The sequence below is a fragment of the Budorcas taxicolor genome, chromosome 23, assembly GCF_023091745.1.
Source record: "Budorcas taxicolor isolate Tak-1 chromosome 23, Takin1.1, whole genome shotgun sequence".
Taxonomy (NCBI): Eukaryota; Metazoa; Chordata; class Mammalia; order Artiodactyla; family Bovidae; genus Budorcas; species Budorcas taxicolor.
In genome coordinates this window covers 46,089,937-46,106,743 of record NC_068932.1, presented here as the reverse complement: position 1 = coordinate 46,106,743, position 16,807 = coordinate 46,089,937, and the positions used below count along the sequence as shown (strand labels likewise).

General features: G+C 45.4%; 1 protein-coding gene across 5 annotated transcripts in view; it reads right to left on the bottom strand.

The window, feature by feature from the left end:
- Positions 1 to 16,807, bottom strand: part of DOCK1 (dedicator of cytokinesis 1) — a 563,137-nt gene that overhangs the window by 91,555 nt on the left and 454,775 nt on the right. For all 5 annotated transcript variants that reach the window (XM_052661098.1, XM_052661102.1, XM_052661099.1 and 2 more), the window contains exon 32: positions 13,108 to 13,166. In XM_052661098.1, coding sequence (XP_052517058.1) covers positions 13,108 to 13,166 — 59 coding nt within the window. The remainder of the gene's footprint in view (positions 1 to 13,107; positions 13,167 to 16,807) is intronic.

Sequence of the window (16,807 nt, the reverse complement as noted above, 5' to 3'; positions counted from 1 at the left end):
CTGACAGAGAGGTGCTCATCACACACAACTGCAGTTTCACAGCGGACTCTAGCACCGACAGTCTTTACTGCTCCAGGTTGGGAGGAGACGATATGATAGTAACAAGTGGTCGTGAACGCAGGGATTGGAAAAGTATGTTCCAAGAACAACGGCGTCTCCAATTTCACTGTAATTGTTACAGTAATAATCTCCTGTTAGGACCAAACTGAAGCCAGGACAGGCTCTAAGGGGCAGGCTAGGCCTGAGGTTTAGTCTCTAGAAAAGCTGAGGCACTGGGAACTCCCGCAGGCAGTGTAGCTAGGCCAATCGGAAAAAATCCCCATAGCCCCCCGCCCGCGCCAGACCTGAGCCAATACGGATAGGGATGCGAGGTTAAAAGTCCCATGCGCGCATACGGTTTAACCAATCAGCTATGCTGTTACAGGAACAAAGAACCGTCTGTATAAAAGTAGCTGTGATTCGGAGCACGGGGCTCTCATCAAGACTCCACTGCGCTGAATGAGACTTGAGCCCTAGCTAGCAATAAACCCCTTCATGCTTTTGCATTGCTGTGGACGTCTTATTCTCTCAGTTTTGGGGACTCGGACTCTGGGCACAACATTTGGGGGCTCATCCGGGATCCCTTTAACTGGGAAAAAGGGGTTTCCTCACTAGGAGGAGAGATATCTGAACACCGGTGTTAGTTCTGGTTAAGACCAGCGTAAGGCCGAGGCCCGGCATCGTGCTGGGGAGGTGGCGGGGTCTGTTCTCTGGTTAAGACCAGCGTAAGGCCGAGGCCTGGCATTGTGCTGGGGAGGCGGCTGGCTCTGTGGACGCCTTGTTGGTAAGATTACCTCGAGGGAAAGAAAGTTTCAGGGGGGCCCAGGAAGACCTAGTGCTGTGTTCTCGGCCGACGCGTATTTGTTATCTGTTTGTCGTGTCTGTGTGAGTGCCGGCATTGTCTCTGCTCTTTGTGTGTTGATTTTGTCTCCTGTGTTCTTCTCTGTAATCATGGGGCAAGCGACTTCTACTCCTTTGTCCCTTATGACTGACCATTTTTCTGATTTCAAATCTAGGGCACAAAATCTATCGTTATTGGTGAAAAAGCCGAGACTGACACCCTGACCACTCAGGGTACTCAGGGGCCAGCTTGCCTGCCAATGGACCAGACCCAGCGGCCGCAACCGGGGCCCTTTTGTCCCTGGTCTCCTCCTGATGCGGACAACTGGCCAGAGTGCCCCGACTGGTAAGGAACAAGAGACTTTATTGACCTCTATCCCCTTCCCTCTCTCTTTCCTCTCCTGAACCCTTCCTATCTATACTTCCCTGTTTTTCTAGTCCCTCCCCCGGTCCTGGACGCAGGAATCTGGTCGAAGGGCCCTCAGCCTGAGCTGAGGATTGGAGACTGACCACCTCCTCTTGGCGGAGAACTCGAATTCTGGCTCTGATTTCTGGTAGGGCCGAGTTCCAGTCCTCCCTTCTCTGGAGGCCCAGGGAAAAGTCCCGTAACGCCTGGGTATCTGTAGGTGGCAGGAGACGTTTGTAAGGCCACCCTTTTTGCCCCCCTCTCCCGCCTCCTCCCCCTTCTTTTAACCTGGCTTCCTTTCCTACTTAGATCTGAAGTTCTGTGTCTCTATAGGAGGTTTCCTGAGAGACTATACAATATGGGAGATCTGGGTTCGATCCCTGGGTTGAGAAGATCCCCTGGAGAAGGAAATTTTGCTTTGTCTGGCCACCATGTGGTTTAGACTGCCGCCATTTTGTTAGAACTTGATTTTCTTTCCCTGCGCCTGGGACCAGGGCTCTCAGGAACACTTACCTAGACCATCTCCAACTCCTGACACCGAGGAAACAGGGGAAAAAAAGAAAGACTTAAAGCTAGATCTTGCACTGTGTCTGTCTAAATATGTCTTGGTAATATTTTTGTGGTTAATATGTATATGAGCTCTATTTATTTGGCTTAAAAAAAAGGGGGGGGGTAAGCGCTTACAAATAAAGTAATTCTAAATTAAACAATAAGTTCCAGGTTCATGTGAACTGGGAAATATTCAATGTTAAATACCTGATATTAATGTTTGTTTGTTGACCTATCTAATATAGACATGTCTTAAAATAATTAACATTAAGTAGAATATTTTCATTGTACCTAGGATTAATATAAGTTAAATATTATATCTGTTACAAGTTTGTCAACAAGGAAATTACCTCAAGTGAAGAAACTTCTAAAAATGTAAATGAGATATGAGCTTTTATATCTCTAGCTAACTTTGGGGTGCTTCAGAGGGCCCCTGGAACATCCCAAGGAGAGATATTAAACTGTGTTTATTTGGTTGGTTAAATTACATGGAAGATTATCAAATGAGTAATAAATCTGCTCATGTTATAATATATGGTAAATTAACTAATACAGATATCCTAGAAATTATATGGAGTTTTTAACATTCTGATATGTCCTGGTATTTTAATGAAAAACCTGATGACTTCACAAAAGTTAGCAAAAGGACTGAATGAACCAGTAAATATGCTTATAACTTTTATGGTTTCTATCTGAAAAATTATGGGTTTGAATCTTATGTTTTCAGGAAGTAGGAAAAATCTTCCTCTCAAACTAATTATGACAATACTTTGGTAAAATTAGACGTTATAAACAAAACAATTATATTTTCTGACTCCTCTAAAAGTGGGAGTTCTTAGGTTTCCAGTAAGTTCATCAAATGAGTTAAGAAGATTATCTCACGGATACAAAAATCTCAAGAAATTTTTGAGACCTTAAAAAGGGAAAAATTCACCTAGATTTGTTAGGCAAAACAAATAAGCCTTTGGTGTGAGTTTCCCAGCCCTGTTTTATTTTAAAAGTTCAGTCTGAGACTCTATAAATGTTTCAGCAAAATAAAAAGCCTATAATCAATTATGGTTATAAAAATCATCAGACCAAAATCAGTGAGAACAGACCTATTTTGCAAATAAACTAGCCTTAATTTGGTTATATTTAATAAAAATAAGGGTAACTATAAGGAGAAAAAGATATTTCAAACCGTTAAATCCCAGTTTGTTAATGGAGGTCTGCATCTGGTAAGACTCATCTCTTAGATAGTTCTTTGCTATTATGTGATATTGATTGTAAAATTTAATTAAACTCTTCAAAAACACCCTAAGTTTGTTTCTGAAGCTTATCTCAATAATCTCTCTTTGGATGAAGATCAGATGCCTCATGACCTGCAACCAGGACTGGAAAAAGACATAATTTAAGGGACTGTCTCCAACCTGGACGGAAGGACTTTATCAGGAGAAACTACACTACACCAGGATGAAAAGACGACATCAGAGGGAGACAGCTTCCCCAAGATGCTGGACCTGATTCGTATGATCATTTATGTTTTCTTGACTTCTTAGACCTTTACATATAAGTCAAATGCTTTTCTATCATAGGCCTGATCCTATACTAGTTTTAAAAATCAATCCAATTGTTGGGTTTGCGGCCAATTAACTGTGTCTAGTTCTGGGTTACCTTGGTAAATTTCTCTACTACCAGACTCTAACTGGTTGGCCCTGAAAAAATTTACTTAAAAATTATAGTCATATTCAGGTCACTATGGGTATGACTAGATAGGATCCCCTCACCGGGCCAATTAATAATGCCTGCTCTGACTCTGGCTATAAATTTGAGCTTTTTTCTACTACCCAAGCTCAATCAAAACAAGAAAAGTTTCCACAAAAAAGGAAAAAAATCTCCCACAATTATGGGATAGATTTATATAGATAATACCAGGCTACAATAATTTAGGTTTAAAGTCTCCTCTGTTGAAAAAAATAAATAAATAAATCATACTAAAGATAATCAGTCAGGTAACACTAAAAAACTGGGCTATGTGCCTTATAGATGGTGCCAGTATATAATTTCCCTAAAAGATAAAGATTCTACAGGACAGACTAAGTCAGATGACCTGAAGATATACTGGGCTACATCTAACGGAAGTTCTTAACATAAGTCTTACTTATGACTTTACTAATACTGCTGGCTATGTTATTTGTATTTCCCCTGTCTTACAAAATTGCTGTTTCTTACACTGTCAAATGTGTGTATGAGGCCTCTAATAAAATAATATATAGTCCCATATGAGATCGATGATGATAACAGTGTAACTCTAGATATGGCAAGAAGCAACAAGAGGGAATATTTTCCTGGACCAAGAAGCTAATAAGACAGGTGGTCCAGAGAATTTTAGATACTGTTTTATGGCCTAATCCAGTAACAGCACATTGAGTGGCCTGTCAACAGAATCTTTGCCAAACCTGAGAATGGACACTCTCAGCACCATGGGATAAAATGGTCATGAACTGCCCCCCTCATAATCATGATCAAGTTTATGAGCAAAAAGGGGCTCTGCCAACTGAAGACTGACACTCACTATCTGCATCTACAAAGATTAAATCATGGCCGCTGCAACTGCTGACTTTCAACGCCCCTGAAAAGAATTCAGGGTAAAAATCAGAAATAAGGCACTCTGTGCTCTGGGAAAAACTGGCAGAACAGGCCATCAGATAGCTAGATCTTTTCAGAAGATTTTATGAGTCCCAATTCTTACATCTTCTCATATCTAGAAAAACACTGACATCATTAACGGTAAAATCTGCTTTGGCTATTAAAAAATAGTTTACGATTAAAAGTCAAAATAGAGTAGCTACGGTTCAGATATCCTGGAAAATAACTAGGTGATGCTATGGGTGTACTTTCAGATTAGAGCTTGTATTGCTCCAAGCTGGGGCAGTCCTATGCCCCATTTTGACAGAAAGTTATCATAGTCATTGTTGCCTAGTTCCCTAAAATTAAAACTGAGCGGGACTCTGTGGGGCTCTGGAGTACAGATCTGCTCTGTGTTCTCCATTTCTTATCTGTAGGATATAGACTTTGTTCAGCCTCCTTGGCCTTCCCTGAATTCCAAAGCATGGATTCAAACAATTGCTAATCAGGGAAGGGAGGGGATACAAAAACAAAAACAATCAAAGGTTGGTACAGCTTCCAGACAGACTCCTGGTTCCTACTCAAAGAAATATGCATAGCAATGTCTTTGAGCCCCCACCCAGGTAGAAGATAACTTCAGACTAAACACAAGATTCTTGGAGCACTGCTCTGTTGCCTCACCACCAACCCATCAGAAGGGGTCACAAACCCTGTAACCCTCACCCCAAATGTTGCCTTCTGTTTCCGGGGACCAGAGATGACCTTCCTGTTAGGTCTCTTGTTTGGCCCTTGTCTATTTCATCTCTGAGAAGGGCCAACTAAATTGCTGTTACTACGAGGGTGGAAGCTGGTTTCAGATGTGAAAAACCCCAACTTAGATCAGGTAGAGAGACTTCTGCTCTGCTAGGCAGGCCTACGCCCATGCACAGCAGGAAGAAGTTACAGAAGAAAGAGACCTCCACCCCAATTCCCAAAAAGTATCTTGAGTATGAAGTCTCTCAGGGGGCCTATGTGCTGTGTTAGGGAAAAAACGTTGTTTTTATGTAAACCACTCAGGGATAATCAGGGAGTCCCTGGCCAAGATAAAAAAGGGGCTAAATCAAAAAAAAAGAAAAATGTCTCAAAATTAATTTAAGTCCTGTTCCAACAGTCCCTGTGGTTAACAAAGCTAATTTCCACCCTGGTGGGCCCTCTAATAGTGCTACTATTAATACTTACTTTTGGTCCATGCATAATAACTAAGCTTGTTGCCTTTGTAAAAGACCGCGTCAATACCGTCCAACTGATGGTACTGAGGCAACAGTATCAGGCCCTGCTCCAAAATAAAGAGGAAGATTCCTCTATGTAGCTGAAGACAGGGGGGAATGTTAGGACCAAACTGAAGCCAGGACAGGCTCTAAGGGGCAGGCTAGGTCTCAGGTTTAGTCTCTAGAAAAGCTGAGGCACTGGGAACTCCCGCAGGCAGTGTAGCTCGACCAATCAGAAAAAATCCCCGTAGCCTCCCGCCCACGCCAGACCTGAGCCAATACGGATAGGGATGCGAGGTTAAAAGTCCCGTGCACGCGTACGGTTTAACCAATCAGCTATGCTGTTACAGGAACAAAGAACGGTCTGTATAAAAGTAGCTGTGATTCAGAGCTCCGGGCTCTCTTCAAGACTCCACTGCGCTGGATGAGACTTAAGCCCTAGCTAGCAATAAACCCCCTCATGCTTTTGCATTGCTGTGGACGTCTTATTCTCTCAGTTTTGGGGACTCGGACTCTGGGCACAACACTCCTACTCCTCCTATTAACGCAGGACCCACTGGCTGGGTACCAGTGATGAGCCTCAGCCACAATGAGGTCCTAGAGTTGAGCCTTGGAGAACCAGTGGTCCTCAAGATGAGAGAGGGCTGGATGCAATGCTCCAGTATTCATCTTTTTTTTTTTTTTCTTGTTCTGGCATTTGCATTATGGATTTCCCCTGGAGCATCTCTTGTTCAAATTTAATGATGAAATCAGGCTTGGAATCAATGGGGATCAAGGTGACTCTTGAACTGGAGATTTTAAGAAAAAGAGGATTTATTTTTCTGTTTGAATCCTTTTGAGACAAAGGAAGAACATGGTAATTATTGGATCACAATGGGACTCTTTCACCTCTGGTCACCTCTGCCAAACTCCTGGTTTGTTGTCGTTGTTCGATCAATAAGTCACGTCTAACTCTTTGCGACCCCCAAGGGCTGTAGCCCTCCAGGCTCTTTTGTCCTTCACTATCTTCCGGAGTTTGCTCAAATTTGGGTCCAAAATTCCTGGTTACCACTCCCCAATTCTTAAAACCCCACTGGGAGTCTTTCTTCTCCTGACAAAACATGGAGCTTATTCTTTGGGAACCAGACTGCTCTGTCTCAGGGAGGGGCTGGCTTCTGCCTCCTCCCCCCGGGGTGTCTGGAGGATCTCTGGATGATCACAAGTGTTCAGAAATCTGGGAGGTTACATGTTAAACATCGTTTAATTCTGGGAAAATCTTCATACACACAAGGGTAGACAAGAGCCAAAATTTCCATCACCCCATCAAACAGGTTCCTCCCCACTGATTATGGGTTTTAAGGGGAAACACACAATTTTTCCAAGTCTCCAAAAATATCCTGAAGGGAATCTCTGCATGACAAATACCCCAGGCCCAGCCTGGCAGATAAAGATCCCTGGGCTAGCACATTTGTTCCTGCCAGATCCCAGTGACTGTGGCTCCAGGGTGCTGTACGTAATAAACAAAATGTAAATCGAGGTGAGAAAGGGGTGCTCCGTGGGCTGCTGCACGGAGCGCGCTTTGATAAATAACTGAAGAGCTGGGTAAATAAGCACATTTCTCCCCCCTTTTTGGGGAGAGAGTCTGCCTTTGATTTCTCCTTTTGCACTCAAAATATGACAGGTATGGGAGGAAAAAAAAAAGAACCAGGACATGCTGCTTAGTCCCATGGGGCAGCGCTGTCTGTACTTGCATGAAATTCAGGAACAGAGACGCCGGATCCTTTCTCTGAAGCTTGCTCTGTACTGAGGCGGGTTCTGAGTCATGCACACGGCACACAAGATTCAAGGGAAAAGTCTTCTCAGGGTGTATTTGGCTCTGGGTGATAGATAAGTAATTTTAAGAGGATGAATATATCTGACTTGTATTTTTTTTAATTTTCTCGGTGGAGCTGGCTAGATCAGGATGCCAACGTGGTCCCAAACCTGAATCCATTTGAAAAAAAAAATTCTATAAAAAAACTGTGTAGAAAATAGGTTGTGTACATCTTGGGAAACTGAAACGTGCTGTCGTAAATATCTAGAGTGGTGGCCTCAGCAATGACACTTGGCAGGCAGGCTCCAATCCAACACGTGAGATTCACAACAGCAAAGAAAGAGCTAGGTGGCCGGAGGTGACTCCATGGAGTGACCTCACTGTGGCGACCCCCAGAGCTGGCCTTAGTCATTTTGAGGGGCTGCTTGGGCCCGATCTTGTGAGCAGCTGATATGTTTATTATTCTTTAAACGTTCAAAAATAATTATTATTTTATAAACAAGGAACCCAATCACGTGGGTTGATGATTATTTCTTTCTGGTACCATATTCCTGCCCCTCATGGATCACAGGCATGGTTTAGGTTTACACTTGACCTCCTGGCTGCTTCTTTTGCAGAGTCAAAGGTCCCAGGTGAAAAGTTGCCAAACACGGCTCAGATGTGTGAATCACCGTATTCCAATCAGCAATGGACAGGGAAGAATTGGACACATTCTCTCTTAATGACATCATTTACACTGCAAATCGAAAGTCTTCCTTCCTCGCTCAACTCTGCCTATTTGGAGCAAAAGGACAGGTGATGTTAAGAGAGCCCACCGTGCTGACCAGTGGAGCCTTCATGAAGACCTGGAGATGGCTTCACAGACGAGCTCAGACTTCCCCGGGGCCATCTCACCTTGCTTCACTGAGATCACACAGAGCACGTGAGCAGTCAGTTTCAAACAGTGATCAACCTCAGGGATTCCAGAGATGACTTCGAAAACATTTTGAGTTAAAAAAAAAAAAAGAAAGACCACCCAAGTGTCAGGAGTGCCCATTGGTCTGCTCAGCCGGGGCTTGAGCTGGCTTTTGGAGGCTCCCTCTGTGCCAGGAAGGGGTCCTTCAGTTGAAGGCCAGAGAGAAGGAGACAGTCCTGGGTGAGCTGAGCTGAGACAGCAACTACTAATCAAACAAGAAGGATGCATTTTAGAGTGTTAATAACCTGAGTATCTACCAGGATGGCCGTCTCTTCTTATCCTAAATGATAAAAAGACTACCAAGGCATTTTGGAAGGAAGCATTTGAAAACACACCTGGAACTGTCTTTTTGGGGAAAACAGACTAGCTCCCAGTTTGGACTTTAGAGTTGACATTGGATAATTCAGAAGGTGCTGCTACTCTCTCAGGAAGGGCTGGGGTGAAAGGTGAGTTCAGAGAGGGCCCTGGTGCAGAAGTATGTTGGGTGCCCACTGTCGGCCCAGCCACAGAAAGCAGAACCCACAGCATACTTGGACCCTGGCATCTGGAAAAGCCCCCGGCTCCCACTTGTCCAGCCAGGAACAACTCCCTCCATCCCTGCCTGCCCTCCCCTGCCCTTCCCTCGGATGCGGGAGGCCTGAAGTCTCTGACCGGCCAGGAAGCATGACAGATGCGCTCGTCAGAGCCAGATCAGTTAAAATGAATCATGAGAAGGCCTCCTCCCTATCCAAGCAGCCTGAGCTTTTCCCTACTGAGATCATCATATATATACATGTAGCAAGAATTATTGAACTTCAGGCTTGGAAGGCTCTTGGAAGCTTCCATCCAACCTCTTTATCTTACAGCCTAGAAAGCTAAGTGAGGAAAGCCCTGTGAGTCACGTGACAGAGGCCAGGCAGCCAGACAGGGTCAAGGCAGGATGGGGGCTGGGGAGGGACTCACTTGGTCTCTTCCCTGGGAACTCGGGGTGCCTGCGTTCTCCCCAGGGATGGCAGGAAGATCGAGGACAGGACAGAGCCTGGAGGGCTGTGTGTTGGGGATGTAGCCAAGATCTTTCACACCGAGAGCCAGTACTTTGATTCTAGATGTTTAAGCTGCTTACGGGGTCCCCTAGCAACTCCAGGACTCACACCCATACATGCACCATACTGGCTAACATTTTAATAGAGAATTTCTTTGTTATATTAATTCTCTTATTAATAAAATTGCTTTCATTGTGCTAACATCATTTTACTTCTCTTTTTTATTGTAGAGTACAACAAGATGAGGTCTACCTTCTTCAATTTTTACATGTACAACACAGCGTCGTTAATTGTACGTTAATATGTACAACAGCGGATCTCCAGAACGCATGCATCATGCAAAAATGAAACATTTCAGCTTCTGATCAGCACCTCCATGGCTCCCCCGGCTGACCCCTGCCCCTAGCAACCACCCCTCTGCTCTCTGCTCTAAGGAGTCTGACTCCTTTAGAGACCGCATATAAGAAGAGTCATGCGGTGTTTGTCCATCTATGACTAGCTTCAGTTCAGTTCAGTTCAGTCGCTCAGTCGTGTCCGACTGTTTGCGACCCCATGAATTGCAGCTTATTTCACATCTAACAACGGTCTTCAGGGTCTTTCTTCCCTTTGCATATGACAGGACTTCTCTCTCTTTTAAGACTGAACAGTATCTCACTGTACACACATACACACCACGTTTCCTTTACCGGTTCTTCCATCGGTGGATGTACAGGTCTCTTCTGCACCTGACTGCTGTGAACAGGGTTGCAGCTACATGGGACTGCATGCCTTATCCAGATTCTGATTCCAGTTTATCAGGATAAGCAACCTGGACTAAGATTGCTGGGGCATGGGACCCTTCTGTTTTTAATTTATTGGGGAACCTCCATGCTGTTTTCCATAGCAGATACACCATTTTACAATCCCACCAGGTGTGTACAATAGTCCCAAATTCTCTACCTCCTTGCAAACATGTGTTTATCTTTTTTTTGTTTTGTTTTGTTTTTAAATAACAGCCATCCAACTGGTGTAAGGCGATGGCCCACTGTGGTTTTGATTTGCATTTCCTCGATGACTCGTGATGTTGAGCATCTTTTCATATACCTACTGGCCATCTGTCTGTCTTCTTGGGAGAAATGTCTATTTATGTCATTGGTTCATTTTTTAATTGGTTTATTTGCATTTGTTTGTATTTTTGCCATACAATTGTAGGAGTTTCTCAAATATTGTTGACATTCATCCCTTATCAGACCTGGGGTTGAAAACTTTATTCCCCCACTTCATAGGCTATCTTCTTCTTCTACTGTTCCCTTCCTCTGTTGTGTAAATGCTTTTTAGTTTGACGTAGACTACTTGACTTTTTGGTGTCATTTCCAAGAAATCCTTGCCAAGGCCAATGTTAAAAAGTTCTTCTCCTATGGTTTCCTTTAGGAGTTTTGTGGTTTCAGGCCTTATGTTTAAGACTTTAGTGCATTATGAGTTGATTTTGGTGTATTTTACTCCTAAATATTTATTTTTCTGCTATTATAAATGGGATTGTTTTCTTAATTTCTTTTACAGAGAGTACGTATAGAAATGCAACTTTTTTTTCCTATGTTGTATCCTGCAACTTTCCTGCATTTATCAGTTCTACTCCTTTTTGGTGGAGTGTTTAGAGTTTTCGACATACATGATCATATCATCCGCAAGCAGATAATTCCACTTCTTCCTTTCTGATCTGGGTCCTTCTTGATGCTTTTTCTTACCTAACTGGTCTGGCCAGGACTTCCAATATTAGATTAAACAGAAGGGGTGAGAGTAAGCATCTTGTCTTATTTCCAACCTTAGAGAAAAGTTTTCAATGAGTATGATATTAGTTGACAATATATTTCCTTTATTAAGTTACATTCCTTCTATACCAAGTTTGTTGAGTTTTTAGCACAAAAGAGTTTTGAATTTTGTCAAATGCTTTTTCTGCATCTATTGAGATAATCTTACTTATTATCCTTCATTCAATCAATGTAGTATATCACTTTAACTAATTTTCATGTGTTGAATCATTTCTGCATCCCAGAGATAAACCCCACTGATCCCGGGGTGTGACTCTTCCAGTGTGCTGTTGAATTTGGCTTACTAGCATTTAGTTTCAGATTTCTGCATCTGTGTTCATCAGAGATGGCAACCTCTAGCTTGCGTTCTTTGTAGTGTGTTTGACTCTGGCATCATGGTAATGCTCATGTCATGAAATGAGTTCGGAAGTATTCTCTCCTCTTCAAGGTTTGGAAAAAGTTTGAAAAGGACTGGCATTCATTCTTTTTAAAATGTTGGCTAGTATTTATCAGTGAAGGTATCTGGTCCTGGACTTGTTTCTGTTATAAGATGATTCTCTTTACTCATTATTCGTCTGTTCAGACTTTCTATTTCTTCATAATTCAGTCTTGGTAGGTTGTATGTTTCTAGGAATTTATCCATTTCCACTAGATTATTCAATTTGTTGGCATATAATTGTTCATATTGTCTCATATGATCCTTTTCATTTCTGTGGCATCAGTTTTAATGTTTTCTTTTTCACTTATGATTTTATTTATTTGTGTCTCCTTTCCTTTTTTTCTTAGTAATACAGCTAAAGGTTTATCAATTTTGTTTATCTGTTCAAAACCCCAACTCTTAATTTTATTGAATTTTTCTATCCTCTATTTTGTTTATTTGTGCCCTAATCCTTATTATTTCCTTCCTTCTGCAGACTCTAAGTTTTTGTTTGTTTTTGAAGGTCCTTGAAGTGTAACGTTGGGTTGTTTAGTGGAGATTTTTCTTGCCAGCACCACGGATCATGGACCTAAGTGACACCAACAGAACATTTCACCCAGCAGACGCAGCGGAATGCACAGTTCTCTCAAGTGCACAAGCAGCACATGTCAGGTCACAAAACCACTAACAAGTTCAAGAATACTGAAGTCATACCAAGTATCTTTTCCTACCACAATAGAGTAAAGCTAGAAGTCAGAAACAGAAGGAAAGCTGGAAAGCTCACAAACACATGGAAGTTTAAAACCACATTCCCGAACAACCAATGGGTCAAAGAAGAAATCAAAGAAGAAATAAGAAATTATCTTGAGACAAATGAAAAATGAAAGCACAACATACCAACACTTGGCGAGGCAGCAAAAGCAACACTGAGAGGGAATTTACAGTGAGAAAGGCCTATGCTCATTTCTTATCTCAAACACACATAGCCCTGGTTGTTCTGACTGCACAAGTACTCATCCTACCACCACGGAAAGACAGAGCCCCTCTGTCTTTATTGAGCTGGCAAATAAACTCCTCTGAAGGTAGATTATGTGAAACTGAAGTCAGTAAGTGATGGTGTGCATACCAGTAGGATGAGCTACATGGTTTGATTCATGGAAAAAGAGGAAACGGTAGTGACACCCAGGAGCAAGCGTTCCGAGGCAGAGCTGCACTCGCCTGACACGAGAGGGCGCGCTGCTGACTTTTCTGTCTCCTCCACAATCAGATTTGCTTCCCTTTACTGTGGTCTCCCATCTCCTACTCCCTGAAAGCACTGACTGCAAAGGTAGCCAGGAGTTGTGCGGATTTTTAAGATACCGCAAAGCTGACAGGCGGGGCCAGCGTCACTGCCCACCACGGACCCACGAGGTTCACCGCGATGCCCTGAAATCCCAGCTACTCACCGAGATTGTACCACATGTCCCTGATCTCGAAGCCAATCTGCCGCCGCATATCGCCGTACCTGAAAACCAGCGACAGGAAAAGCAGAGTCACTCGCGCAGCACTGGAACATCAGGCGTGGACTATCTTTATTCATTTTTATCTCTGGCTGCACCATGCGGCACGAGGGATCTTAGGTCCCCGGTCAGGTTTTGGAACCTGTGACCCCTGCCCTGGAAGCGTAGAGCCCTAACCTACTGGGCCGCCAGGCAAGTCCAGACTTGGATTATTTTTACGAGCAACGAGAGTCTCCCATCCCTGAGGCCGATAAAAAGGGTGTCGAAGCATCAACTTCTTCTGCCCCCGAAAGGAATTGCAAGAGGAGGAATTCAGCTGAAAACCTCACTTTCCCATCACCACGGATCACATAAGGGCCTTTCCTCTGTGGGAACGTGTGGGAGATGGTGCAGAGAAATTCCTTTCCTTTCTCCCACCTCTCACAGCAGGAGAAAGAGAACCTGGTCCCTGGGCCCGAGGGGGAGTTTGCTTTGCATGCATATCATTAGCATCTAGGCACCAGACACCAGATGAAACTGCATAGCCTGGCACACAATAAACAGGCCTCACATGTTAAATGAAGCCCTGGAGTCCTAGGCAATCAGACCCGGGAAGGCCTCTTCCATGGAGCTCCCAGTCCCCATCCTTCTTCATCATTTTCAATGTAAGGAAGGACTTAACACCAAGAGATGTCAACAAACATTCCCCCCGCCCCAGCCCATTTTTGTTTATCCCGGGAAAATAAATGCTAATTTTCTTCCCAGTGGGTCAGCAGAGGGGGTGTGTGTTTCATGAATAAACAGAATTTGATGCTTCAGAAGATAAACCTTTATTAGGTTGTGAGCAATTTAACGTTTCCCTTTATTGCCTAAGGAAAAGGCTGATTATATTAAAAATAATAATTTGCAAAATTATCCCACAGTGTTGCAGCGTCACAGCTGTGGATCGGCGCCTGCCCCGTGTGTCCCCATGTCAGCCGACATGGGAAGAAAGCTCTGATTACGGATGACCGAGTTGTGACTCTGGAGGCAGAGATCGCGCTGGTACCTCAACAGCCCCAGCTGGTGCCACCTTTCATCAGAGTCTTGTGTGCCCAAAGCACCTGTCTGTCACTTCCAGCAGGAAAGGACTACAGACCCTGTGATCATCGCAACCAAGAAAGATAAACAAACCCGGCAGCTCCCCTTGGAGAAGTCAACCTTGGGAACATCCCAGTCGGACAGGTGCCAGGAGGCTGTACACGTGGAGAAACTGATCAGAGCGGGCAGTGTTACCGCCCTTCCTCTGTGGACAAGCCGGTCCTCCAAGGTGAATGCAGCGCTGCCCAGTGACTGGGATGGGTAAATTCCGTGAGTGAGAGAGAGAGGGCTCTCCGCCCGGGTCTGCACCCACGACCAAGATACAGTGAGCAGGGACCCGGCCACCCTTCGGTATCTAGCTGGCACCCCAAAACACCCCAGGGGCACACGATCTGAGCACCAGTAAGGTGTGCTTCCTTTTGAGGCTCAGAGAGCTATTTTTCATCCCCATTTTGCTCCCCTAGGAATGACAGAGGGGTCCCAGCAGCCCAGGCCAGGCAAGGAGGCGGTTGGCCGCGTGATGACTGGGAAGACCATCCTCCCAGGATGTGCCAGGAGAGGAGGATCGGGGAGGGAATACTGCACTCCATCCAGTGCAGATGCTTCCTCCCCAGGCTGGGCGGATGCTCGCTGTCCAGGGGTACGAGCTGCCTCCCAGTGGAGCACATGTCTGGGGTAGCAGGGAGTACAGCTTTGCAGGGAGGACCCTGAGGACACCAACACCCCAGCCCCTGCCTCCAGGTGTTCAGACTGCAGCACAGCAAGGTGGGAGGCCAGAGGCCCAAAGGAGGTGACAGCCGGGTCCCAGGCAGGTGCTGTCAGTTACTAACACACACTCTAAAGACCCTTGCGACTGCCAAGCAATTGCTTCCCAGTCTGGAATGGTATCTCTTGAACAGTACGAGTGGTGAAAGCCAGGCTGATCTCCATCAGTGTCCGAGCCTCTCTTGCCCTGACCAAACTCCCTCTCTCAGGTCTTACACTGATTCAAATTAAACCCCGAGGTTCAGAAAGGTAACAGGCAGGGGAGCCCCAGCTGTAGCACGTTCGCCATTTCGGTCTGGATCACCAGGAGGGACCTGATGGATGTCTCAAGCTCTACGGCGACCGGCCCCTCGTCCAGAGATGAGGTTGATGCAGGGACCGCAGGAGAAGGGAGCCAGCTCCGTCCCCTGCTTCTCCACACAGCATCCCTGCTCCCAGTGCTGGCTGAGTGCTGGGCGGGGCTCAAGGATGCTTGCCTTACACTGCTCAGTTACGCTTCACCATCTTCTCTGTGGAAAGTGATGCGTCTTCACAAGTATTTGAGAACAGGGAGGATGAGCAAAGATCTGAGCATATATCCCTCATGAGAGTTAGGCCTCCTGGATAAAGATGATAAAAATGCCGTTTTAATAATCAAGTAAGACACAGGAGTGCGAGGCTGGTATAGGAGGCATAAAGAGCTCAAAGGTGAAGGACAGGACCGCATCTCCCTGGCAGCAAGATTGATCTTTTCTCCAGCTTTAATAAAGCAGGCAGCTTTGACGAATCCATACACATCTGAGCGTAATCCACAAATGGAGTCACAGCTGTCACCAGAACTTAGGAGGGATTCCTGAACCATTCAGATACTGTCTCCCAAGGAGGAGAGACAAGCAGCAATGTAGAGGACCTGGGATCCAGAGCTGGCGGCCTTAGGGTTCATGAGAGTCCATCCTGAAGACTGATGGTTGAGAGATAGTCCTCGGGGGCGGGGGGGCAAGATGACTTGGCCAAGGTCACAGGGCAAGAGGAGAAGAGACTGCAAGTCCGCAGACTCCCACAAATCCCTGTCCCTCCCCCCGGCCTGCACCTTGAGGACCAGAGAGGCAGGCGCCCATGAGTCACAGCACAGCACTGTTCCATCCCTCAAGGTGCGCGTGTTTCATTTCATTCTTGCGGTAAAGCCCATGCGGTGAGGAAAGAGACGTTCCCACAGCCACTTTCCCACTGAGGAAGCAGAGATTCCGGCTGGTGAAACGACACATCTGTCTCCGCAAAGCTGGGGTCAGCAGGCACTCCGACCACACCCAGCTGCCCTGTGCCCACCCACACGGTGAGCGGACACCTCGAAAGGGCCAGCCCGAGGGGCCCCGAGGAGGCATCCTTCAGATGTGAGCCTGGATAGATCTCAGATCCCACATCCAGGCCTATAGCTCTAACCCAAAACAGCATGACTCTGGTCTCCCCGGCCTCATCTCAGCACCTGCTATCCTGAATCTTCACCCCAAGAAGCAGAAACAGCATGTCCACCAGAGACAGTCGTCCAAGTTGAGGGGTCAGCAAACCGAGCCCCAGTCCCAGCACACGGGGCAAGTCACCTGACCACCCTGACCCACGGTCTCTTCATCTATAGTGTTGGGGTATTGATGGTATGACGCATGTCTCCCAGGCTTTGGGGAGAACGAGATGCTGCCCTTGTTTGTTTGAGCAAACAGTGAAGTCAGGCTGGTCCTTCCTTTAGAAGCTTAGGCCGGGCCTCCTCACAGCATCCCCCCATGGTTTCCATGGTCATTGAGACTAGTTTGTTGAGCAAGCATCACTCGTTGCTTCATGATTTACTGAA